The 26,126-nt window shown below is 36.5% G+C and overlaps 5 protein-coding genes across 13 annotated transcripts; 3 read left to right on the top strand and 2 right to left on the bottom strand.

Moving 5' to 3' along the window:
- Positions 1 to 290: 290 nt before the first annotated feature.
- LOC107225697 (DNA/RNA-binding protein KIN17) lies at positions 291 to 3,077 on the top strand. Its single transcript, XM_015666243.2, has one exon. It carries the CDS (start codon positions 538 to 540, stop codon positions 1,741 to 1,743), a length of 1,206 nt encoding a protein of 401 aa, XP_015521729.1. The 5' UTR covers positions 291 to 537; the 3' UTR covers positions 1,744 to 3,077.
- A 644-nt stretch (positions 3,078 to 3,721) lies between these two features.
- Positions 3,722 to 7,669, bottom strand: LOC107225712 (trans-1,2-dihydrobenzene-1,2-diol dehydrogenase). 5 transcript variants are annotated; one of them, XM_046735546.1, is made up of 5 exons: positions 7,429 to 7,669; positions 5,057 to 5,269; positions 4,638 to 4,929; positions 4,049 to 4,449; positions 3,722 to 3,961 (listed from the first exon to the last, which is right to left on the bottom strand). In XM_046735546.1, the coding sequence occupies exons 2-5, from the start codon at positions 5,256 to 5,258 to the stop codon at positions 3,858 to 3,860; spliced, it is 999 nt and encodes a 332-aa protein (XP_046591502.1). In that variant the 5' UTR covers positions 5,259 to 5,269; positions 7,429 to 7,669; the 3' UTR covers positions 3,722 to 3,857. The 5 variants fall into 5 exon arrangements, with proteins under 5 accessions (XP_046591502.1, XP_015521746.2, XP_046591510.1 ...); XM_015666260.2 differs by having other exon boundaries at positions 7,436 to 7,669; XM_046735554.1 differs by having other exon boundaries at positions 7,309 to 7,432.
- Positions 7,670 to 11,706: 4,037 nt separating this feature from the next.
- Positions 11,707 to 13,485, top strand: LOC107225714 (ATP-dependent Clp protease proteolytic subunit). The gene is made up of 4 exons (XM_015666262.2): positions 11,707 to 11,998; positions 12,155 to 12,289; positions 12,497 to 12,887; positions 13,088 to 13,485. The coding sequence occupies exons 1-4, from the start codon at positions 11,963 to 11,965 to the stop codon at positions 13,243 to 13,245; spliced, it is 720 nt and encodes a 239-aa protein (XP_015521748.1). The 5' UTR covers positions 11,707 to 11,962; the 3' UTR covers positions 13,246 to 13,485.
- On the bottom strand, positions 13,447 to 20,715 carry LOC107225695 (protein limb expression 1 homolog). Of its 5 annotated transcripts, none has more exons than XM_046743763.1 (4): positions 20,582 to 20,715; positions 15,660 to 15,846; positions 15,172 to 15,518; positions 13,447 to 14,807 (listed from the first exon to the last, which is right to left on the bottom strand). In XM_046743763.1, the coding sequence occupies exons 2-4, from the start codon at positions 15,802 to 15,804 to the stop codon at positions 14,385 to 14,387; spliced, it is 915 nt and encodes a 304-aa protein (XP_046599719.1). In that variant the 5' UTR covers positions 15,805 to 15,846; positions 20,582 to 20,715; the 3' UTR covers positions 13,447 to 14,384. The 5 variants fall into 5 exon arrangements, with proteins under 5 accessions (XP_046599719.1, XP_046599722.1, XP_046599711.1 ...); XM_046743766.1 differs by lacking the exon at positions 20,582 to 20,715 and adding an exon at positions 17,308 to 17,809; XM_046743755.1 differs by lacking the exon at positions 20,582 to 20,715 and adding an exon at positions 16,943 to 17,301.
- LOC107225699 (G1/S-specific cyclin-E) lies at positions 18,573 to 24,644 on the top strand. Its single transcript, XM_015666245.2, has 3 exons — positions 18,573 to 19,396; positions 20,469 to 21,117; positions 22,239 to 24,644. Exons 1-3 carry the CDS (start codon positions 19,383 to 19,385, stop codon positions 22,980 to 22,982), a joined length of 1,407 nt encoding a protein of 468 aa, XP_015521731.1. The 5' UTR covers positions 18,573 to 19,382; the 3' UTR covers positions 22,983 to 24,644.
- The last annotated feature ends 1,482 nt before the right edge of the window (positions 24,645 to 26,126 follow it).

The raw sequence follows: 26,126 nt of genomic DNA, 5'->3' as shown, positions 1-26,126 counted from the left end.
CTTGGTGCTTGTTGGAACGCTTTGAGGTTCTTAATTCAGTCACTAGAGTCCGCTCATGCATTATACGAAAAATCTAGGAACACTGAGCGCTCCAGGAAACAAAATACATTTGTGAAACGCGTGTAGATTATCATTGCATTTAATAAATAAATATAAACAATACCATGCGTTGAAAATAAAATCTCTAACTAAAAAATTGGCAGCAATGAATCCGACACATTGTCCAACCATGCTCCGCAGCTGTGTCCGACTGTGTCGTTCTGCGTTGTTGTTGGAAAGCACCATACTCGACACAGTGTCGCTCTGTGTCGCTCTGTGTCGTTGCTGGAAAGCTCCCATTATATACTCGTCACTCTTGTGAAAACAACATTTCATAATACAGGCGCCTGGTGTATCAGAACACAGTAACCTCAAAATCTTGTGTTGACGTAAGGAAATCAGCGAGAAATCAATCTACGAATAAGCGAAAAATGGTGTATATTGAGTAACCTCATTGCGTTGATAAACTCTCATTGTCATAAATAGTCACAAATCAAAATGGGTAAACACGAAGTTGGGACACCAAAATACATTGCGAACAAGATAAAAGCTAAGGGATTACAAAAGCTAAGATGGTACTGTCAAATGTGTCAGAAACAATGTCGCGACGAAAACGGCTTCAAGTGCCATACGATGTCGGAGTCACATCAGCGGCAGCTATTGCTGTTTGCCGATAACGCTGGCAAATACATGGATGAATTTTCCCGAGAATTTTCCCAGGGATATGTAAACTTACTTAAGCGTCAATTTGGCACAAAGCGAGTCCCAGCCAACAGAGTTTACCAAGATTACATAGCTGACAGAGATCACATACACATGAATGCGACAAAGTGGTTGAGTCTAACAGGCTTCGTTAAATGGTTAGGTCGAAGTGGTCAATGCGTAGTAGATGAGACTGAGAAGGGGTGGTTTGTAACATACATCGATCGGGATCCTGAAACACTTGCCGCGCAGGAAAAAAAGGCTAAAAAGGAAAAAATGGATAAAGATGACCAGGAACGCATGATGGATTTCATTGAGAAGCAAGTTGAACGTGGTCGTCAAGAGACGGATGAAGATTCATGCGAATTCAAAAAGCCACTAGAAAGACCGGAACAGGATAAGCCTCTTGTTCTAGAACTGAAACTAAAACCTAAGCCTGTGCCTGTGGTAGGGCCCAGTGTTAGTTTTACATTTGACAGTAAGTTAAAAAAGAAAAGAGGAAACTCGGGAGCTGACGAGCAGTTATCAGAGTATGAGTACGAGTCGAATAAAAAAATTAAACGCGAACAACGCGACGAGAAGAACGAAAAGAAGAAGAATGCTACTGATATTAAAAGTGAGAAGGAAGAAGGATGGTTGCGAGCTGGATTAGTGGTGAAAGTAGTTACAAGATCACTAGGAGAAAAATACCACCGGGCCAAAGGTGTTGTGCAATTGCCAGAAGATAAATCTCCTTGCTGTATTGCACGGGTAAAGCTCACAAGCCCAACTGAAGTCAAGGACCATGTATTAAGATTGGATCAAGAACATCTGGAAACTGTTATACCGGCAATTGGAAAGCCGGTAACAATTCTGCGAGGGAAATTTCAAGGAACGATGGCTGCACTAAGAAAACTTCGTCTTGAAGAATTTAGTGTCGATGTAGAATTACTTGAACGTGATAAAGGGCTACTTGTTAAAAGATTACCCTACGAGGATGTCTGTAAATTCAGTAATTCGTGAGAATATTTATATTGTTAATTTTTCCCCTGATATATTTGATTTCATTTTGAGTTGAGCTATGCCTAATATAGTCTAATTGCTCTGCATCTTGAACAATGTAAATAATTGTAATTATTCCAATTTGATAAGTAAAGGCCGAATGTTACTTCTGCAAGAACGGTAATAAGTGTTTTTAATTTGCGTACCAGTACTTCATGAAGCAATCTACTTGCGGTTAAACTTCCGCATTATTTATTTCGCTTCAATCTTTATTCTCATTAATCACATTGGAGTACATCTAATCACAATATTGATCTTCCAAACACACCACCGACAGTTCAGAATACTTCACAGCCTCAGCAATACGGTTCTGTATAAGAAAACACAAAGGCTCCTTCCAGTGATACTTAACTTGGCAACCAAGAATGATACCTCACAGGATCATGAAAACAATATGTAGGAAATAACAAAGCAAATACTTGGATAACATGGGAGAGGTGAGCATGGTGGGCAGCAAGGATGTCCAGTTGGCGGTGGCGGAGGGCAACGTGGCGGCGATGGTGGTGGCAGAGGACAAGGGCAACAAGGGCCCGGGAAAATGGGTGGGCAGCATGGCTTTGGTGGGCGGCAAACTGGTCTTTGGGGTGGTAGAATGCAGGGTACCTCTTCTATGCGAGGAGGTAACATTATTGAGCAGGATGGCGGTGTCGGAACATGCCGACACTTGCTGAAAATTCAATATGTTGATATAGATATGTATGTTTCTAAACATGGTAACACCAAATCTTGTTATCGTCATAGATATAACTTACCAGCAGTCGATTGCACAAATCAAGTATTTCAGTTCTTCCATTTCATTCCAACAAGCAATTTTGTGAGATTGATTTTTATTACACATTGCAAAGAATAAGTTTATAAAGATAAGAACGAAACTGGAGACAAAGCAACAGAGGTAATAATGGTTACTTGGAATTTCTTTTACAGGTTCCAGTCGAAACTAAAATTTGTTCATTTTGGGTTAACGAAGAGAGAAGAAATAAGTCATATATGAATAAAAAATGAAGATAAATCAGTTGTTATCCTAGTTGTTGGGTGTCATTTTGAACTTTTAACTTACAAGCTTTTCCCAGGTTTCGATATTGACTGGCATTTGTGTTTCCCTATTCCAATCAAACGATAGAGCCAGTTTTAGAGTTTCTCAAAATTTATTATATCCCAGTTATTAACACACCTGAGTAACAAAAGCATTTAATTATTTCTGAACTCTAATGTTTGCAAGTTCTCATTTGCATCAACCATTTGCTAAATCTGAAAATTCCTATTTTAAATTCTAGTAAATTTTTACGTTACCAGCATTTGCATTAAAAAAAGTCATGCCATAAGTATTTTAATGTCAACATGACACGATGACATAGCGAAATGTATGTCATTTTGTTTACTGTCGAATCAATGATCTTAGTACTATCCTACAACAGATGACATAAATTTCTACTACAAAGTCATAATTTTTAATTTCAGTTCAGCATTGGTCAAATTAAAAATTAAATGATTTCCTGCAGTGGTTGTAGTGTTACAGAAGTCCATTGCTCGCCTCCACATAGTGGCGAGTGTTGCCCACCTCCACCATTTTGTTCAAAATGTTCTCTTGTGAATTCTGCACCTTGCCCTCCAATATCTTTCAAAGCAGCTTGTGGGCCCTGCAGTTCCTGTGGTCCTTACATTCCCTGTATTCCAAAATTTTTCACTTGCTCTCCGCATAAGCTTGCCTGCATACCAACATGCCCATCTTGCAGTAAGGATTTAAAATTTTAGAAGAATATCTGTGTACGTCGTATTTACATTCAAGATTTTTAAAGTTGTCGATGAAGATGAATGAAGTATAATTATTAGTGTACTATAAATAACATGAACATTACAAACAAGAATAATATTTTATTTCATTTGTTGTAATATAGTATTTCTAATCATACACTGTAAATAGATTTGGAACAAATTCGTGTATGATGTTTAGAAAGTGCATGTTTATTACATAATATACAAATGTGAATATAACTTCTCAATGTGGTTTGATAAAAAATTGATAGCACGCAATACCATCTGTTGTATATCAGTGGTCTCTTGGGTTCAATGACTCATTAATCCTCTGCATAAAATACACCTATTTGTCTGCGTATTTCATCCTCGAGTTCTGCAAGAAGCAATGACTCTTTATGTGAAATCAGGGGACTCTCCTTCAATCCTGTAAAACAAAACTCCATTAGCACATATGTGCACACATTTACATGAGGTTCTACAAATTGATTATATGTTTATTATAGTCTGTTACCAGCGCGAAGACATCGCCGGACTTCCATTGCTTCGTATCTGAGACCAACAGAATTGATGAAATTGAGTGGATGTTTCGGCTCAGGTAAGGTGATAGACTTCGTTTCACCCGATGGCAGCACAATGTCGGTTGGACACCAAAACAAAGGTACCCGCAATGTACCCTTCGTGCCTATTATAAGAGCTTCGTTAGGTAGCTTCACGTGGCAGTGAGTCATCACAGTTGCGGTACGACCTTCCTTATATAAAAGTGTCGCAGACATGGAAATATCAACGCCATCTTCATTCAAATGACCACCAGCCTTTATTGAAATTGGCTTCTCCCCATTGTACACAAACGACGCCAATTGTAATACGTAAACTCCCAAATCTAATATACCACCTCCTCCAAGATCTTTTTTTCTGAAACAATTAGTTTGGAATATCACAACCAAACATATGCACTGCAATTTCAGTCTCTCGGATGAGTTCTATCATGTTTTCGAAATTTTAACGCTACGCTTGTTTCAGGAGGTAACAATCGATTTTCAAACTAAAGACAAATAGAATCTATATTTGCCAGAGCAATAGCATCTTATAATTACACCTACATTAGTCTGTCAACCTTTGGGGCTGATATTCCAAAAGAACCGATAACTTGTTTAACTTCTCCCAAATTTCCGGATTCAATTTCCTTTTTGATCCATTCATACGTTGGGAAACAGCGACTCCAGACAGCTTCCATCAAAAATAGACCCTTTGCCTTTGCCAGATTAATAAGTTCTGTGGTTTGCTTCAAGTTCAACGTCAAAGGCTTCTCGCACAGCACATGCTTGCCATTGTTTAACATAAGCGTGGCAACCTCGAGATGTTGAGGATTTAATACCCCAATGTATACGATTTCTATTGAATAAGTTACATCGTTAGATAGATGGAAAACTTTCGTATAAGATTATCAGAGGTTCGTCATACTCTCGTGGATTTTCAATATTTTTATTTAATGTGTTAGTACAGAATGCAACTAACTTACCGACGTTGCTATCATTGGCAAGATCTTTATAATTTCCATAAGCATTTCCAATTTTGTGTAGATTGGCAAAAGTTTTAGCCCGTGAGAGATCACGCGCTGCTATTCCGACAACAGTATGCTCTCCTTCAGGTAAGCTAGCCAAGGCTGTTACAAAGTCATGAGATATCTTTGCTGCACCTGCGATGCCCCAACGAACTGCCATTTCAGATACCTCTGTATACATAAATTATTGCGAGCAAAGCTCAAGGTAAAGTGCTGTTGCAATTTATAACTAGCCGGATGTACAATAAAAGCTAAGAATTTTTACTACAGGCATTAACAGATGATCTCATTCAGAGTGCCTAATTTCTCAGTTTTAGTTGATTAAATGTTTGAACAGGGGAATCTAGGGAGAATTAGCACGCCCGACAAATTTGAAAGCAGTGAAGGATACCAATAAATATTCAGATATACCAAGAAACAACTTAAATTTGGAAAAGAGAGAAAATGGTGTTAAATTTGTCTTAAAACTAGCTAAAACTGTGACGTAATCTGATGTATGTTTCTATATAAGAAATTCAAGGTGACCCTAGTTCAATCTTTCCTGCTTTCACTGTCAAAAAAAAATGTGTTAAATTTGTAATAACGTCAAAATTGAAAACAAAATGTCACGTAGCAGTTTAATAAAAATGAATAAAATTCTAAGAAATTTCTGAGAATTTTGAATTTGTTTGAAGTATAGCTAAGCTACTACCATTTTGTAAATGGATTCGAGCAATATTGAAAAATATAAGCCGCCTTCCTGGAATTCAGGAGACAACATTTTTGGCATACATACATATACAATACGCTTGCATGCATGCACATAGATGTTGGAACATTCAATAAAATTGTGGAATTAATAAAACGTGCTTCCAAGTTGAAGAGAACTTTTTTTCAAAACAAGAGTTGACTTTACGGCAAATACAATAAATACTCTGCTTTGCAATTGTGCCTCAAAATTACATAATTGAGGTATTCTCCAACTTTTTTTTATTTATGGGACATTGATACAAGCTATAAAATATTGTCAAAAATATTATCCATTAAAAATAATAATTGTATATGTCAACTGCAGTTATAGGGCCAGTTTATTGACAACATGCTTTGAAATACTAAAAAAATTTTTTCATAATTTGAAATCACTGTGTTGTGCGTACATACCTCGAATTACTGTTCAATGAATTAATCTATTCAATACTGTTCACAGCATTAACTAGATTGGCAACAAGTACAGTTCTTACGTTATATTTATACCAGTTACAATTATTATGTAATGCAGACAAAAAATTCTGTAGTATGTATTCCATATCCAGCTCAGTAACACATCTTTCGTTTTTTAGTGTAATGTATACGTGGAACTACAGTTATCTGTTTGAACTCTTGATTACAGAGCTAATAAACATAACTCAATAAAGATATATCGAGATATTATAACATGCCGTTTCCACTCTTTCCAAACGTAAAGGGACTTCAATCTGAACCCCATACTCATGGTGCAGTCATGTGAGTTCTAAGATCAACATAGTTTCAGTACCAAGATAGGGTAATATTTTGGCCATGCCTCAAGAAAAAAATGTCTACTTTTTATTCACACATAGGCATAGGGCAGCAACGTTAAAAATACATATATTTTATGGATGTTTATAAAGATAGTGTATGATATCGACAATCTAGATATAGATAGAAAATGAAACCCACTTATATGATTACCATCGATTCTATCATATTTATGCCTGAAACATTGACATATATATTTTCAGATATGTAATTCCACGTTTCACAAACGTGATAGGGAGCTTAACGACGCAATTTTATATAAAATTCTCAACAAAAACACTCAAATACATCATCAGTTGATGCAGAAATAAAGAAATACCCTGCTTTTTATGAATTTACTATTGTGGTTTATGATACGTGGACTTCGATATTTGCAGCTATATACATCAACATCAAACAGAGTGTTTAATGTATACATTTCCATGATTAAAAACTCCAAAACGTTGGAAAGCTACAACTAATTATTTATTTGAACGAATAATAAGCCTATTACATTGACCGCAGATGTGAAAATAATTGTATGGGTTTTACCGTAGATCATTATAATATTGGTACAATAAAATATCGAAAAGTAAGATGATGTGAAATATCAATCTATATCATTGTCAGTAAAAAATGACTACTGGTTACGGTTTGAAATAGTTTGAATGCCAGTAAACAAAGCCGTTTGTCACCGTTTATATCTCTTGAACGCGATGAGTATTTTATGAAGTACTTCAAACGTTTGATCTGAACGTATCAAACGACAGACGTGCCTGACGACAGACAATTGTATTTACTGGAATGAAACAGACTTTATACCTGTCCACTTCTGAGTTGTATGATTGAAACACGATTACACTTGTTGCGTTAAACTATGCATTAGATAAAAATTAGTACACGTGCACTGTGAAGAATAAATTATTAATGTAGAGTTGATTTACTCAATTTATAACACCAGTCAGTAAATCCAACATAAATATTAAATTTATGCTCACAATGTGTTTACTTTACAATATTGTTTAAGGGGTTAGGTGGGTTTCAAAAGCTCAAAATAGGTACATTTTTATGAATTTTTTTTTACTTAATCAACAGAATATTTCATTCCATCAATTTAACACATAAAAGATACATATTTTATAAGTAGTTTGTGAAATTTTCAGTGAAAAATATTGAAAATTAAGGCGTGGACACGTCGTCTGCTATGACCCCTCAAAAAAAAGTTCTCTCGGCGTAGTCAGGATAACTCATGACAAAGTTGTGGCACCCGGATCGGCAGTACCGACTGTCACCGCAAGGGAGCACGTCAGTGCTCAAGGCGGTGGCGACAACCAGCAGCAGCGGAGTCGGCGGAAACATACGTTGACCGTGAAAACTGATTTCATCGACGCCATTAGCTAAACAAAGGCTACAGCTGTAGCACGTGGTCAAAGTTCAGACAAAAGTGATCATTGGGCTGTAATAGTTTTAGGACATTGAATAAATATATAATATTTATACATACTAGGTATTCGTCGTTGGTGTGTGTGTAACCCCGCCTAACACAATCCCTACAGATTCATCTGAAATGCAAAAACCAAAAATTTTCTGTTAGTAGATTTTTAAGACTCGTACTTGGACGAAGGAAAAAAAAAAACAAAAATTACATTTTTGGCGGCGTTGAAAACAAAAAACCCTTATTTTGAGTAAAATTTGCACCCTTCATGGCCATAAAAAATTACTTGGAATAGAAAAAAAAAAAATTCCTTCGTTCAAGCACGAGATAATGTTATTTTAAGAAGTGTGCAAAATTTGAAAGAGATCGGTTCATAAGTTTTCGAGAAATCGTGACTACCGATTTCAAAAATGTAGTTTCGAGAAAAACGCGATTGAAGATTTACATTCAAATAACATGTAAATAATCGTACTTACACCGTATAATGATGCAAACCCATGTTTTTTCCACGTGCCATCACCTGACACGGTAACATCTGTCGTATCTTCAACATTATTTTCATCACACGTTAATTTTTTTTCTTGATTTGCAGCAGACAACAAAATTGATTCGGCAACAGTTATGACGCACTCATGTATTTTATCAACATAAAAATTGTACGTTGATGCATTCAAGAATGAGAAACTTATATCCATCAAACCACAGAATTTTTTACATCCGGCAAGTCCTAAGCCAAGTATTCTCATCACAAAAATAAACGAACAATAGCTAAGCAGCTGCCTCGATATACTTGCCTCCATATACCTGCGTCACGCTCGGTTATAGCCTGATGGGTGAAACATCCAAAGGCTATATCTCTTAGAATATGACTCGGATCGTTTTAAAATTTTAAAGGAATATTCTCAACATATTCAATTATAAGATAAGCAAAAAAAAAAAATTCGATTTTTTAAAATTTTGAAACCCACCTAACCCCTTAGGCCCTTTTTATTTTTGGCAAAAATTTTCGCGATTTTGAAAAGTGCTGGAATAAATTCTTTCTGGCACTAGTCCGACGTAATTTTGCGAGAGAAATCGATTGGGCGCAGTCCCAATAGGCTGCGATCAACGGATCAAAAGTTACAGCCAAGAAACGAGAACCTGTGTTTTCGACATTTTTCAGCTGGCGCTTTTTCGCTCGCCATTTCTCTCCTGTTGGTCCCACGCTCTTTTCGCTGCGATTTCTGAGTTCCTGGGGATCCAATTGGTCGGGAAAGGGTCATACAAATCAAATCTGAGACGAAAGACTTTTCGGTCGCAAAAAAAGGAAGGTTAACCCCTTTGTATTTTTGGCAAAAATTTTTGCGATTTTGAAAAGTGCTGGAATAAATTCTTTCTGGCGCTAGTCCGACGTAATTTTGCGAGAGAAATCGATTGGGCGCAGTCCCGATAGGCTGCGATCAACGGATCGAAAGTTACAGCCAAAAAACGAGAACCTGTGTTTTCGACATTTTTCAGCTGGCGCTTTTTCGCTCGCCATTTCTCTCCTGTTGGTCCCACGCTCTTTTCGCAGCGTTTTCTGAAGTCCTCGGGGTCCAATTGGTCGGGAAAGGGTCATACAAATCAAATCTGAGACGAAAGACTTTTCGGTCGCAAAAAAAGGAAGGTTAACCCCTTTGTATTTTTGGCGAAAATTTTCGCGATTTTGAAAAGTGCTGGAATAAATTCTTTCTGGCGCTAGTCCGACGTAATTTTGCGAGAGAAATCGATTGGGCGCAGTCCCGATAGGCTGCGATCAACGGATCGAAAGTTACAGCCAAAAAACGAGAACCTGTGTTTTCGACATTTTTCAGCTGGTGCTTTTTCGCTCGCCATTTCTCTCCTGTTGGTCCCACGCTCTTTTCGCAGCGTTTTCTGAAGTCCTGGGGGTCCAATTGGTCGGGAAAGGGTCATACAAATCAAATCTGAGACGAAAGACTTTTCGGTCGCAAAAAAAGGAAGGTTAACCCCTTTGTATTTTTGGCAAAAACTTTCGCGATTTTGAAAAGTGCTGGAATAAATTCTTTCTGGCGCTAGTCCGACGTAATTTTGCGAGAGAAATCGATTGGGCGCAGTCCCGATAGGCTGCGATCAACGGATCGAAAGTTACAGCCAAAAAACGAGAACCTGTGTTTTCGACATTTTTCAGCTGGTACTTTTTCGCTCGCCATTTCTCTCCTGTTGGTCCCACGCTCTTTTCGCAGCGTTTTCTGAGTTCCTGGGGGTCCAATTGGTCGGAAAAGGGTCATACAAATCAAATCAGAGACGGAAGACTTTTCTGTCAAAAAAAAAGGAAGGTTAAGGGGTCAGGTGGGTTTCAAAAGCTCAAAATAGGTACATTTTTATGAATTTTTTTTTACTTAATCAACAGAATGTTTTATTCCATCAATTTAACACATAAAAGATACATATTTCATAAGTAGTTTGTGAAATTTTCATTGAAAAATATTGAAAATTAAGGCGTGGACACGTCGTCTGCTATGACCCCTCAAAAAAAAGTTCTCTCGGCGTAGTCAGGATAACTCATGACAGATCCATCTGAAATGCAAAAACCAAAAATTTTCTGTTAGTAGATGTTTAAAACTCGTACTTGGACGAAGGAAAAAAAAAACAAAAATTACATTTTTGGCGGCGTTGAAAACAAAAAACCCTTATTTTGAGTAAAATTTGCACCCTTCATGGCCTTGAAAAATTACTTGGAATAGAAAAAACAAAATTCCATCGTTCAAGCACGAGATAATGTTATTTTGAAGAAGTGTGCAAAATTTGAAAGAGATCGGTTCATAAGTTTTCGAGAAATCGTGACTACCGATTTCAAAAATGTAGTTTCGAGAAAAACGCGGTTGAAGATTTACATTCAAATAACATGTAAATAATCGTACTTACACCGTATAATGATGCAAACCCATGTTTTTTCCACGTGCCATCACCTGACACGGTAACATCTGTCGTATCTTCAACATTATTTTCATCACACGTTAATTTTTTTTCTTGATTTGCAGCAGACAACAAAATTGATTCGGCAACAGTTATGACGCACTCATGTATTTTATCAACATAAAAATTGTACGTTGATGCATTCAAGAATGAGAAACTTATATCCATCAAACCACAGAATTTTCTACATCCGGCAAGTCCTAAGCCTAGTATTCGCATCACAAAAATAAACGAACAATAGCTAAGCATCTGGCTCGATATACCTGCCTCCATTTACCTGCGTCACGCTCGGTTATAGCCTGATGGGTGAAACATCCAAAGGCTATATCTCTTAAAATATGACTCGGATCGTTTTAAAATTTTAAAGGAATATTCTCAACATATTCAATTATAAAAAAAAAAATTCGATTTTTTAAAATTTTGAAACCCACCTAACCCCTTAATATTGTTACGCCGTAGGAACGATGCAATTCGCTACGAATTTTGTCACGTTGCTGACGGTTTCATTTACGAGTTTGTTATCATCTGTGTATTATCATTCATTGCATTGTAGAATTCTACTGTATCTGAAATTACATTGCCTTACCGACTGGATTAATTGTATACGATTTAGTTTCCCGTTTCAAATCACGGAACTAGCGACCTTTACCAAGTAGAATCAAATCTACATCTTTGTATATCCAATGGCAAACAAATAATCTTTGAATGTAATTGGCTACTTGTAACGGCTGTGATTGTGTTAAGAAACGGTTAAAACCACCGGACATTTGATATTATTTTATAGTTTGACGAATATCATCGATACTTTTTCAAAGATCAGTCAGAAAAGTAAGGATTTAATTCCTGCTGAATCACATACTAGTCAATTCATGATAAATTCCTATTCTTTCTGTGTTTATGTGTAAATGAATTTAGTTGATAGGTATTCAATTAATTGACGGAAAAAACATTAATTAAAGATGTTACGAAATACTTTCAACTTGCTATGTGCGACGGTATGTATTCATGTATCTATTGGACTTGTAACGATATTAATAAATTAATGATAAGTACCCTTTGACTAACTCCTACAACTGTGTAATTCAAACTATTATTTCAATATACTACTTTAACCTTACCCTTTTCTTATCTGGTGTACTTCTTCATCCTAGAATGGAACTCACGCAGTCTTCAAAAGAACTTTAAATTTAGTTCCCATTGTCGTTGAACAAACGGGACGTGGTGAACGAGCCTACGACATTTATTCCAGACTTCTTAAGGAGCGGATTATCTGTCTCATGGGACCGGTACGAATTCAATAGTCTTTTAGTCATTGTCAACGTCACGCAATATATTCAGGCTCTAAGAAATTGTTTGGCTCAATTTAATTTTATGAGAATTGACAATGGCATAACATTTTTTTTACTTTCAAGGCTCATACAATTATATTATAGAGTTTTCGAGTTATAGAAAATCAGGTAGACTTGATTAATTGTTGAGCTTATTCCTTATAGATAACAGATGATGTCTCCTCGCTTGTTGTGGCACAATTATTGTTCCTACAATCTGAGAGTAGTAAAAAGCCAATTCATATGTACATAAATTCACCCGGAGGAAGCGTTACAGCGGGCCTAGGAATTTACGATACAATGCAATACGTACTGCCACCTGTAGCCACCTGGTGCGTTGGTCAAGCATGTTCGATGGCCAGCTTACTTTTGGCTGCCGGGTCCCATGGGATGCGACATTCGTTGCCTAATGCTAGAATAATGATTCACCAACCTTCCGGAGGTGTCCAGGGCCAGGCAACAGACATTCAAATTCAAGCTGAAGAGATCCTTAAACTCAAGAAGCAAATAAATAAACTCTATGTTAAACATACTGGACTTGATCTGCTGCGAATAGGTAAGCCCTGTGTCATTTCCTGGACATGAAAATCTATCTACTTCTTGGAAATTTTACATTGCAATCCCTATGATGTTGCATATTGTGAAAAAAAATTGATGTATTGAAATCTTTCACAACGAATGTGGTTGAATTTTGAATTAGAACCAATAAGAAGTAGAAAGGAATTTAATTACAATTGGTAATATTAATAATCGTAGAAAACAGCATGGAAAGAGACAAGTTTATGGCACCGAACGACGCGAAGGAATTTGGAATAATAGACAAAGTGTTAGAACACCCCTTACAAGAGAAGGACGATAACAATTCTTCGACCCAATTGATAGACAAATCTGTTACTAGTGCCCCGACAACTTGATTTCAATCCGTACAGATTGGTTGTAAACAGCAGAGTTCATTATAAAATGATTTTATTAATAATATAATATTTAATAAACATACTTATAAAACTGTGTCTGTTTATTGTAGCCAAGCAGAGTACGGCAACGATGTGCTTCGATTTTTTCATTTATTTATTTTCATTGATTCACCCATTGCGTGTAGGTTTTTTGAAATACCCTGATTGAAAATATTTCCTATTTTCTCATTTGATTATCATTATTCCTACGAAAAATATGAACATACTCTGAACACAGACGCTAAGCGCCTTGTGATCACATAAAATTTATTGCCTAACGTTAAACGATTTTTCGTTAAAGTATAAAATATTATCACGTAATGTTTAGTAGTGAAACAATGCTCAACATATATAAAAATTAATGGCAAATATATATACATAAATAAACTTCATATAATATTAAATTTTAGATTAAATGATTGCATCACTGGCAGCGTGGTGTCTGATTTTTTTCGATAATTGGAAGCATTTGTTGGAAGCACTGCCAAATATCAGCGTATTTTGATTCAATATAGCTTCTTAACAATTATTAACGAATATGTGATTATACTTGATAATATAATTATTATTGCATGGTCTTAGACAGAACAGACAATATGTAATTGACTATTTGCCTGTCACGATTGAATGATCAAAAAATCAAACAAATTATTCTAATCGAATTTCTACATCAAACACAAACCACACATTTTGCCATACTATTAGATACAATTTTTGACGTAAAATAATGTAATTTACCGATTTCAAAAAAAGGTATCTGAAAAAGCAGCACTCTCAGCAAGCCTTAAATATATTAAATGGAAGGCAAGCGAAATCACAACGAGCAATAACATCAAAGAAATTGAGCTACTGGTAGTAACTCTATGCCTATCATACGAATGTATGAAATAACAAAAGCAAAACAAAGGCAAGTGTTTTGCCGATCGTCAATGAATCAAATATTCAATTTAATCTTATTGGTTGTTGACCTACAGGATTAAGCAACCATAGATACGATGGTCAACTAGTATAAAATGTTTCCTAATCGATGAATAAATGAAGCAGATTGACACACGGAGTTTGATCCAGTAGCTTTTTTCTTTGCTACGATAGTCAAAAATTTACTGAGGACAGACCTGAGCATGCGCTAGCATAAGAATGTCCTTTTTCTCTTTAGGGAATCTTAACTCTCGTCCAGCTAACCGAGCCGTGTCTAATTCTTGTTCAGCCACAGTTAACTCCATAGCAACAATCCCTCCTCCGCTCTCATGCTCTCTGGCAACCCAATCGAGAGCCATCTGGCTTCGCATGTCATCGTCAAGCGCTCGGTGGCTGTAGTGTGCGACTACCTCTTGCCTGCTGCACTGTCTTTCGCGCATAGCTTTTAATGATCCATTCCAGTGCAAAAGCTGAAAGACAGTCATCAGTTCTTGGAATTCTAACATTGTTCGGCCACGGTTACATTCCAGCATGAATCTAAATGCTCCGATCCCTGTGTTGGGGTCTTCCTTTTCATCTCCACTTCCCTGGAAATATTTATACATCTATTTTTATTTAAAATATCCTCAACTCTTTGCAATCCTGTTGCGTGTTCAAAAATAAGGTGATACAATTTATCATTTGGCACACCTTGACTGTTTTCCCCACAATCCTGTAAATACATCATTCACGCACTGGAAAGTGGGGTCAACTTGATCTTTTTTTTCTCTGTCATTTAAGTAGGAAACATAAAGGTACTAATCCAGTGGAACTAGATACCCGAAATTGGACTACCACTGACTTTTGAAGATAACACCAAGTAAATACATCCACATGTACTTCATGAATAATCCAAAAGTTTGCAGGTGATTAAACGAACGCAAACGTTTTAAAATAGTATTTTTAGTGACAATTTGATTAAAAAAATACCTGCGTCTGACTGCCAACTCCATTTGGGGTGGATGACGGTTTTCCAAAACTAGCTCTAGCTTCTGCCACAGCTTTTTCTATAAAATCGTCTGTAATACGTCTGGAAGGATGTTCATTGAAAACTGAATTCATCAGTGCGATTTTGGCTGCAGAACGACGTGCTTCAGCCTTAGTGGGACAATTTTGGAAACTGCCAAAACAGGAGCCACCTGGTAGAGTGACGTAACAAACATAAGGTGGATTGGCTCCAGGAATAGATTCATAAATCACTAGCGCTCCATTCCGTAACTCTGTTCCTCTGCTCTGTTTCATTTGCCAAAATTCTTGCAAAGCCTCCACAACGTTCACTGTTATCAAAAACAAAACCAGAATTACACAATGCTTTCTGTTAAAGAAAGTACTGCATAATAGTATGGAAAATGGAAAAAATTTTAGACATGTAAGTTAACTAGAATAGTCGATGATGATTTGTAAATAAAGATTATTACCTCGTCCGTAACCCTGCGTGTGCTTAGCAAAGCTATTCACCACAGCGTCAACTGCTTCTCGTAGAACTTGCTTAGCTCTAGCGTCAACTAAACCACTACTGACCCCCATATTTTCTGGAACACGAGATTTTGTTTTGGCTGGCATCACACGTTGTATTACCCTCTCAACAGATCCTAATCATTTACCCTGTAATAAATATTTATAATCATAAGATTACTCGATAAAACAAAATGAAAGTAATAAGAAGTTGGAAATGATATGCGAATTTTATTTCAGGTATCTTATCGATTTCAATGACTGTTATAGCTCACAAGGTAAGTGATTAGTAATTCAGGTGTAGTGCTGGACAGGCTCGAAAATGAAATACTTATGGGTAAGAATTTATGTAGAAGTCAAAGTAATCATTTGAGGTTTATAAATTTTTCGAAGCTATATGTTGGAAAAAAAAACCAATTGGGGAGATTTCACTAATTTTTTTCCTTTATTATTAATTTCGATATTATCCTAAGATTTTATTTTTCACTTTGATCGACAAAAATAATTTCAAATTAGTTGCTTTATTACTGAAAATAAGAATAATCCAACTTGAGGTTAAATCTAGTATGTAGTATGCAGCCAGAATTAGCAGTCAAACGTTCTATTATTCATCAAAACCTTGAACCCTCAATACTGTTATAGAATTGTGAGGACAAAACTGATCTGCATTTTTCAGATTCCAAAAAGTTTAACACTTTTGGCTGCTAACTCTGACTGCTAGCTTTAGCTTCATTACTAGATTGATAAGAATCCAATGGAAATGTATCTTCATGCATCAGTTCAAAATATCATATCTCAACTCGCAGTGCATTTCGTGATTCATCAAATTCCGCACATATTGTACGTGCTTATGATACTGTCTAGACACAGGCTCGTTAAGTACACTTTTCAATGCCGCTTGTCGGAGGATTAGGGTGAGGGTTAAATGCCGTGCAAATGGCAGAATTAATAGTATCCAGGAAGCACGCGGTGCCCTAATGTATCGTAAGCAATAAAATTCTTTGAAAATCGAACAACGGAGGTGGAAGAGGGAGGGGGGGGGGGGTCAATAAACTACGAAGCGCACGTAGAGGTATAGTGGAAGAATAAACGAAGTATCCTCATTAGTGTAGTTATCTTTGACTAATAGCGGTTTAGAAGGGAAGTCCAAAGGGTAATTTTTCTATAAGCACTTTGGTTTCACAAATCCCGATTGAGCAGATGCAAAGTACGATTATTATAACGGACAATTCGATGCGATACTAACACTTCCACTTTACCGGGTGTAGACGCTGTCGCGAAAGTAACTCCTCGAACTATGGGCTCTTGAGCAGACTTCGAATCTCGTGATGGGGAATTCGCGAAAATTAGTTCTCCGTTGGGAACGAGCGATGTGGGATCAAATTGCGGGACATATATAACGCGTATAATGGCCCCCGGACCCCACTAGCCACTGATGATTTCCAGAAAGCCAGTGGTTCTCTTTCTCCTCAACAATGAGCAGCAAATCTCCTTTGATCCTTATATCCACCGTTCTTCTTCCAGTTTACATGCAATAACAGGAGGCCATTTATAGCAGGACCATACTACCAAGACGGTGGGTGACATGAACGAGTGGGTAAGCAACTATACCCATTGACTTTCACATTGCAGATGGACAATCGTTTGTTCGCTCCTGTCTCCCCCCCCTCCATCCGGTCTATCACCGTACACGTTTAATCCTGCAGCTCGTCATATTGTCATATTTGTTCGAGCTTCGTGATGCGACGCAGCGCCACTATTTTCCCAGTGGATAACAGCACAACTATCGGCCAAGTTTACACGTGGTCTTGGGGTCACGAAGAAATGAATGTACCGCTGATTTTTGTTACGACTTAATTGAAATTCAAAATTAAAACACTTTTAGGTCAGCCTCGTTGTTCAATAACTTCTTTCTACATCGCTTAATTTTTTCTCTCGCTTATTTTTTTTCATCTATTCCGACTGCAGTTACTAAGATACTAGAACAGATTCACAGGCCATCTGTTTACGGAGATATGCCGGCAGACGTAGGCGTTCAAAATTCACGCTCGGTCCAAATTTCAAGCCAATGTCACGGGCACTCTAATGTCAAGGGCCTTCCGTGAGAGGATGAATAATGGTCGCAGGATACCCCCAAATTCGTGCTCCGTCTGAAGACCAATAGTTCTACTAATTATATTCCGTAGACAGCGAATACTGTAGCAACCAATACATGTATATTTATAGCATAATAAAAAATTTAAGTAAATAAATTTGTAGCGTGATATGTTGGAATTTGTTCGAGAACTCTAAAAATTTGCCGTCAATTGATGACAACTCAATTTAGTTGAATATATTCTATCGTACTATAAATGACTGCAAACCGACAATCGAAGAATGCAAAATAAATCGCTTACGCAGCTGTTAATGCTGTTATGATGTAACAAGTATCGTGTCCCTAATTGGCGATAATTGCATTCCGGAAAGAAATACATAGCGGTAAAACAAACCTCATTTGATGGATGAAGTTGATGGTAATCTATGGGGAGAAAAATTTCGCGCGCAATTGTACGTGCATAGATTGCATACGAGTATTATCGTTTAACGAATGTAGTTGAATGATTAACTCTGTTGATAAACGACGGGATTGTAAATAGTAATTAATGATAGTGAGTGTGGTCAGTAAAGCCGGTAAAGACCCCACCTAAAGAATTGGGGTACGTGGCAAGATATCCTTTGACATCTCGTTGGCGGGCCGAAGGTATTGCAGGCTGAGTTTACGCGCGATATTTCCCGCGCCCGCATCTATGTGTTCGCTTATGCGTAGTGAGAAGTCGGCTGTGTGTGCGCGGAGAAATCAGCTGAGCGCCAGCTGTCTGCCAGAGTTCGACCAATCCGGGTTGTTCCGAACGATGCACTCCCGGCAAGCGCGTCACACAACCGGTCATTCTCCCGCAAACGCGCGATGGTGTAATACTTGCATTTCGGTGAAAACTGCAATCGTGTTAATTTTCAATCGTAAGATAAAGGTTCACGGATTAGCGGTGGTGCGTTAGAGTGAACTGTGTATGTACTCAGTGACAGAATAGTCGAGAATATTGTGTACGTTGTGAGTGATGAATGTGACCACCATCGGTTCGATTAGGTTGGATTATATTCGCGATTTAACACGAACGCGTCGTTTTTATAAGATAGGATATTGACGTTACTGATTTTGACGTCTTATTCTAAGTGAGGTGAAAATTTTTAGCTTTTTTTTGAGGTTATGTTGTGTGTACAGAGGGCGTGACAGTACCGAGCCGCCGACTAGGGGTTGGCCACCTTTTCGCGCGCTACTCTCCCGCGCTTTGAGAAGAAAACCTCCTCGATATTTCATTAGAAATAAATATTCCAGCCAGTAGGTAGCGGCCCTAACCAATTATGCAAACTTTTAATAATATTGCGAACCATTCCAAGCCCTGGTAAATAATATTTCGACATCAATTTGCCAGAGTCAACGTAGAGACTGTGCATTATGGCGAGTGTGTAAAGTGAACTCTGCATGCACGGACCTCCTGTAATTTTCTATTTTACTCTGGATATTCCATAGTGATTTTTAATTATCCGGTCTCCGAATATTCTATAAGATCCGCTCGATCCGTTAAAAAAATCAATACGCACCTGGATCTTCGTCGTTAGATAAAATACGCCACCAAACGACGAACAAGATGCCACAAACGAGGTAGGTCGACGAACGCCACATTTACACCTCGAAAAATATTTTATCTCACCAATTAATTTAACTCAGATCCCATTTGGATCGTAGTTTAATAATCCATAGAAATTTGCATAAAATTTTTATCAATTTTATATATAAATATTTTATTCCGGTAAGAGGCTCGACTTTCCGAAAGTAAGGTTCTATTTATTTGATTCTCTTATTATTATAACGATTAAACCTTATTAAATTCATCTCTGAGTCTGAACAATGTATTTCCGAAGAAGTTTCTATTCTTCCAACAACGTGGAGGTCACGAAAAATCTTCCTATTGGAGGTGTTCCAGTTACTTGCAAATGGCTGCCATTAAGTGGCTCAGGTTTTTAGGGTGAAAAACCCACTTAACTCACTGCAATAAAACTGAAAATCAATTTGATCGATTACCAAAGTCATTCTCCAAGAAATATCTTCTTTTCATAAATTTCTGACAATTTTTCGATACCTTCAGAGTCGTGGAACCGAACCTTTGACGTCTCTCGTCACTGACACATTTTTTTACAATAACTGTTCAACTTTAATTAGAATTTAAGCAAATATGAGGCGTATTTGTACCAGTGTGTCTTGATGCACAGATCAAACACTAAAAATTTGATTCTGATAAGTAAACATAGTCCAAAATTTAATCGAGAAAGCTCCGCCTTGTTGGATCAGCATTCGCCAATTTGTTGGGTTTTAGAACGTCACCCTTTGCAATTGTATATAAATTTATAATCAGCATCACAGAGTATTCGATATAATGATTGAAACACCAGCTTTTTTATGGAATATTATTAATTTTTCTATTAGTGACATTGCTTGAATATCGTCAAGTCAACTTGATTAAATTTTCAACACCTGATTACCAAAGCCTCGAATATTGGACAACAACATTAAGATTATCTCTACTTGTGCTTTTTCAAGGAAAGTGTAGAAAGAATTACACAGTTTAAAATGTGATTGAACAGGGAATGGATCTCGTAATATCTTAATGTAGAAATGTTGAACAAATTTTTGGCCAATAACAAACGATCTAAAACGAAATATTTCTCACGTTCAGCTTGCAGGAAAAGCAGCCATCACAGATTTATCTGCCAACAAGCAAGCCACAAACTCTGAAACGTAAACGTCGAAACACAGAGATCTCTGAGGATGCAGAAAATATTTACCCACCTAAGAAGGTCCCCTCGATATCTTCTGCTCATACACCATCCAATGAAACTTGCCACTCGACTTCAACTGCAGATGGTCTTCGTACTCCACAGCAGCAGCAGCAGCAGCAACAGCAACAACAGCAACAAACCTCACCTTTAACAGAGCAGCAGGACCCAATTAGCTGGTCCGAACTCAGGAATGCAACTTGTTTCCTGACACCATCTGCGTCCAACGGTGGGCCCAACAGGCCCAGTCCACTTCCTTCCTTTCCTTGGGCGGACGGGTCACAAGTATGGTCGCTGATGTGCCTAGGGGATCAGAAGTCTTTGACTCAAAGGGATCCTCAGATGTTTCAGAGGCATCCCACTCTGCAACCTCGAATGAGAGCTATTCTGTTAGACTGGCTTATCGAGGTCTGCGAAGTTTATAAGTTACACAGGGAGACATATTACTTAGCAATGGATTTCGTTGATAGGTATCTGTCGTCTCATCAAAATGTCCCCAAAAACCAGCTTCAACTTATCGGCATTACTTGCTTGTTCATTGCTTCCAAGGTGAGTTTCTAGTATTGCGGTCACGTTCTAGATCTTTAAAGTCTCATTGCTCATTAATAATTTTTGGCCTGTAAGTTATGCCTTACTTTTATGAATTCACAATTAAGTTTTGGACTGCAGTATTTTGTTTCCAGTATTTTTGTAGTTGCTTGAATTATTTGTAATAAATATTACTGGGTTAACCTACAAATTGGTAACTCGTATGCTTTATTATTTTTCAGGAAATTTATATGGGAATCGGCTTGGCAAATTTTTCTCTAAATTCGATATTTAAATCTCCACCTTCAATAAATCATTTTAATTCAAAACATTTCGATAAGTAAACATTTACCATATGTAAAAAAGAATTCATCAATCAAGCACGTGTAAAAGCAATTTTGAAATAGGATTTAATTTTTTCCATCACATCCAGGCCTCAAATTTATTGTTTCTTGTCTGAAATTTAATCCTTCAACATATGGCTTTAGATAGAAATTTTTTTGAGCCACAGTAATTGGTTATCATCTTTCTAATCAAGACATATGCAAAACTATGCATTGCGTTCCATCTCGCATAATTTTATGACATAATATTGTACAGGTATGCTAAAATTAGCATTAGAAAAAAAAAATTCAATTTCTCTAAAACCATTATTATTGACTTCTGAAACAAAATTCTTAAACCACTTTTATGCTGAAATCATAAACGTTTTCACACTAAACATATAAAATAACCTATCCATACTTTACCAAATTGAATTAATTCAATTTTTACTATATTGTTTGTTGATTATTTATCAACACATTATTGAAGCAGACTTCTAAGGCTATTGGTAGTTTCGAAAATGAAGTCTTTTTCAGATAAAATTTATTTTGCTGTTCGAACAAAAATCTGAATTATAGTTGATACAGTTAAAAATACCCAAGATAATTTGAATACAATTATTCCATCAAACAAAAATCAAACAACAATTTTCACGAAGTAAGCCACTTTTATGATTACTGAGAGACACAGCAAAAATCATTAAATTTTTTATCTTGTTAAACGTTTTAAAAAATTGAACCATACCGCATCAAATAATTTGCATTGAAAATTTCTTTTCGGCACAAGCGACTAATACAATTATTCATTCTCACGTACAGGTTGAGGAGATCTACCCTCCTAAGATAGCGGAATTTGCATACGTCACGGATGGCGCCTGTACAGAGTCAGAAATACTTGGAAAAGAACTGATAGTTCTGAAGGGACTCGGGTGGAATCTTTCTTCAATCACAGCGCCTGGTTGGCTCAACATTTACATGCAAGTGGAATGCGGTGATACATCCCGTCCGAATGCATTTGTTTACCCCCAATATGGTGGGCTTAAATATTCTCAGGCTGCCCAACTCCTTGACTTGGCAACGTTGGATGAAAGCTGCCTTAAATTTCCGTACAGTCATATAGCTGCCGCAGCTATTTATCACGTACAAGGAAGAGAGTGTGCCTTGAGAGTATCGGGCTTAACATGGGAACAATTATCACCGTGTGCAAGATGGTTAGACGCATTCGCCAACACCGTTGCCGAAGAAGTTCCACAACTTCTGTTGAGGTCCGCCATACCGCCCATAGAATCCCATTCCGGGTCTGGACTAAGAGCAGCAGTGCCTAATATAGTTATGGACGAATCCCATCGCATACAAACTCACGTAGTAGATTTAAATATGTTGGATCGAGCCCTGCAACGGTTGACAACCGAACTACCTCTTGCAGACTCTGTCAACCCGCAAGCAGAATTCGATTCCAACAGTAGCCTTAATAGAAGTGGCATTTTAACTCCACCCTCAAGTAGTCAAAAACATTCATCAACTCCGCCCCGGCTTCCACCGCCACTGCACCCTTATACTTAAGCCGTAATTGACTTTGTAATGACGGCTTGAGTAGAATAAACATAAAACATTGTTATAGTTAATCATCAATGGCAACCATCGTATTTAAACCATCGTGATATCTCTTCCAACACCGCTGCGCAACTTTCTGCCATAAGTAAAAGGGCTTGCACAGGGATTAACACAGCACTAATATCTTGAGTTGGGAAAATTTGGAGCAAGTTGAAAAAAATAAAGATTTATCTTCAAAGTCAAGAGTAGAAAACTAAACTAAAAAGTGAAAAGTAATGCTCTTTGTTCAAATATTTCAAGTGCTTGCCAGGTGGGCATAAACAGTCATTTACAGAACGAACAATTTTTAACAGTTAATATCAGTTGATAATAAACTACAGTTTTTCACACAACTTACTATCGCTGTAGCTTCATTTAACGAAAATTAATGGAAAGATTGAAGAAGTGATCAAAATTTGTTGAAATTATGACCATTTCACTCTTTGCGTTAACAGTGTTGAATTCAATGCATAATTATCAACAGATGGAAATATTATTTTAAAATCGAAGCCTTAGACAACAGCTTTTACATCCTCAAACTTGAAACATCAAGTGTCATTTGTTTCCCGTTATTTCTCTTTTTTTCAAATAGTTAAAGAGTATGTGTAGTTGAACAAGCCGTGCCGTGTTAATTTTCACCTTTTCAATTCAAAATTCGATCAGAGTATATGATCTTGGCCCAGATTTATGACTATAAGTTATTCAAACTGTTTGGCGTAACTTTCGTGGCGGATCCTGTAGACAATTAATTATCCTAAGATTCATTTTAATCGCTTTTGCACGCGAGCTAATTTCTTAGCATTTGTTTTTCCACTTTTCAATTTAATGCGAATTATATGCATCTAGTAACTCTTTATTCTAAGCATCATTTACTAAAGTAACTGTATCTTATAGCATGTGGTGTGCTTCTGAGCATTGGTTATAATGTGGAATTATACAAACTAAAGAAAAAGAGAAAACATTATTCAGTCAATGTAGAAATGACTTTTGACTGAATAATTGCTCGAATGTGTAGAAACAAATTTACTTACGATGTAAAATTGATTAGAAATTCTTTTATCCATACCAATAAGTAATTTACAGATTTTTCATTCTATAGTAGTAAACTGGGGATTTCTTTGTTACCCTTTGGATAAGACTGACTAGACCAGTCACTTTAATAATTCTCACTGGGATCGTTTAACTACTGGCTGTAATGAAACTTTGGGAATAGTGAATATAATCTATCCTAACATAATATATTTAACTTAACAGCGAATTTCATTGTTCTGTAACTGATTTTTGTACATAATACGAATTGTATATTGTGTCTATTATGTCAGAAATTGATCGCGTATATATTGTTGATGTTTAATGACTGATGACATATGTCTTTAGGCCTGAATTAAAGGAGAAAGAAGAAAAAATGAAAAATGGGAAAAAAGTGATAGATTAAGTAATTCATGTTTTAAGGTCCTATAACAATTCTACATGATAGACTCGATCAGTTTTTATAGGTGTGTATATATATATACATATATATATATATATATATATATATATATATATATATATATATGGCTGTATTAATTTCTAAGTAGCCACAAGGGCATAGAACATTCATACGTATTGCTTGGTTATCACTTGTGGCATTATTGCCATGGACTAGTACATTAGTTTTTTTTTTTTTGCATTTTATGTCCTTGCTGTTAACGCCGTCTAGAATGTCAACTCACGTAACATGTTAAAAAATAACTTAGGTTCAAATTCAATTACTCGTGATCATCTTTCAGTGAAGAATATGCATTGTCAATAGAGATTGTAAATTCTTGATTTGAATTTCTGAATCTGATACCTGGAACAAATTTCTGCATGTTTGACTAGAGCGAATTATTAAACATATGATCTTTTTCATTATAAACTTTGGAAATATCTTTTATTTTCTTTTTTTTTTTTTTCATACAATGTTTGATTAGACATGTATTTTGAAAATTTTTGTTGTTACTTATAGGAAAGAAAAGGAAAAAAAACCTTCATTTTTTGTTGTATCTTGTGGTGCGTGCTTTTTGTGTGCACTGTAAATTTAATGCTAGTTATATTTTTTTACATCGGCGTAACGAGTAAGAAAATAATACCAATAATAATAGTTCACGTTGCAGGCAATATGCGTGTGTGTATATATTTTTAAACAAGTTTACTACATTGCTTGAATAGTCTTTTTGGTCGAAATTCTATTATAAAAATTTAAGTAATATCGTTATCAATTGTACATAAGCATTTGCTTATTGTACCTGTAATGTACAACATAGAAGAAAAAAGTGCCTTGAACTTCTGACAGTTTTTATTTACGTCTAGAAAAATCTGACAAAGCATGTGAATAGTATTCCTTTGTACCTTATGTCATTATTACACCATAATCATAAATTCGTTACTACTCCACAGCACAGAATGAACATTATTACTGAGTGTTAAAAATACAAGAGGTGCCCCAATTTCTCCCCTCATATAATTCCCACCCTTCTTATGTCCGAGAGTCTCCAGTGACCAACCAGAAATAAACAGGTTGTCTTGTGTGAAAATTGTATCACCAAGTATAAATTTTTGTATGAAAAGTATGTTAATGAATTAATAAAGACTTACTTTACTAAGATGAACCATGTACTGAAGTTGATTCGCCTTTTCAATCCCTTGGTAATGCTTGGTAGACAATGACAAAGTTTTGGTAATTATTTTTAAAAACTTGCAAATATGGTTTTTAAAATTTTTCAAGGAAAACATGGCGACATCAGCTGATCAAGCAGAAACTTATACGGCTTACACGATACCGTTGGCTTGTACGACCACCGACATTTATTATAAATCCAAAATTTGGTAGAACATCTTTTCGATTACTGTGAGTAATTTTGATTTAATGTATGCCGCACATACTCGACGGTTTTTGAATTGATTAGAAATTTGTTTACGGTATGTTTTACGCCACCAATGAAAATTTAGGATTTTAGACAGTACGGACAGTACGACGTATGATTGGTTCATCTACGCCATTTGACACTCACTACTTTGGGACCTGTCTTACCAACGGCTGCATCATGCGACACAAATGAATATAGAGAAGTATTCAAAATATCACTTGGT

The sequence above is a fragment of the Neodiprion lecontei genome, chromosome 1, assembly GCF_021901455.1.
Source record: "Neodiprion lecontei isolate iyNeoLeco1 chromosome 1, iyNeoLeco1.1, whole genome shotgun sequence".
In the NCBI taxonomy this organism is placed as follows: domain Eukaryota; kingdom Metazoa; phylum Arthropoda; class Insecta; order Hymenoptera; family Diprionidae; genus Neodiprion; species Neodiprion lecontei.
Note: the sequence above shows the minus strand (reverse complement) of the source record. Positions and strands in the feature narration are given on the sequence as shown.

Excerpts from the sequence above, each read along its gene's own strand:
- LOC107225697 (XM_015666243.2), top strand. The coding sequence starts at position 538 with ATGGGTAAACACGAAGTTGGGACACCAAAATACATTGCGAACAAGATA.
- LOC107225712 (XM_046735532.1), bottom strand. The coding sequence starts at position 5,279 with ATGTATACAGAGGTATCTGAAATGGCAGTTCGTTGGGGCATCGCAGGT. Across the intron at positions 4,930-5,056 it reads TGCCAATGATAGCAACGTCG|AAATCGTATACATTGGGGTA; the intron begins GTAAGTTAGTTG and ends CTTATTCAATAG. Across the intron at positions 3,962-4,048 it reads CCGGCGATGTCTTCGCGCTG|GATTGAAGGAGAGTCCCCTG; the intron begins GTAACAGACTAT and ends TTTGTTTTACAG.
- LOC107225714 (XM_015666262.2), top strand. The coding sequence starts at position 11,963 with ATGTTACGAAATACTTTCAACTTGCTATGTGCGACG. Across the intron at positions 11,999-12,154 it reads TCAACTTGCTATGTGCGACG|AATGGAACTCACGCAGTCTT; the intron begins GTATGTATTCAT and ends TCTTCATCCTAG. Across the intron at positions 12,290-12,496 it reads TTATCTGTCTCATGGGACCG|ATAACAGATGATGTCTCCTC; the intron begins GTACGAATTCAA and ends TATTCCTTATAG.
- LOC107225695 (XM_046743763.1), bottom strand. The coding sequence starts at position 15,804 with ATGCCAGCCAAAACAAAATCTCGTGTTCCAGAAAATATGGGGGTCAGT. Across the intron at positions 15,519-15,659 it reads CACGCAGGGTTACGGACGAG|TGAACGTTGTGGAGGCTTTG; the intron begins GTAATAATCTTT and ends TTTTGATAACAG. Across the intron at positions 14,808-15,171 it reads GAGTTGGCAGTCAGACGCAG|ATGTATAAATATTTCCAGGG; the intron begins GTATTTTTTTAA and ends AAATAAAAATAG.
- LOC107225699 (XM_015666245.2), top strand. Across the intron at positions 21,118-22,238 it reads GCTTGTTCATTGCTTCCAAG|GTTGAGGAGATCTACCCTCC; the intron begins GTGAGTTTCTAG and ends TCTCACGTACAG.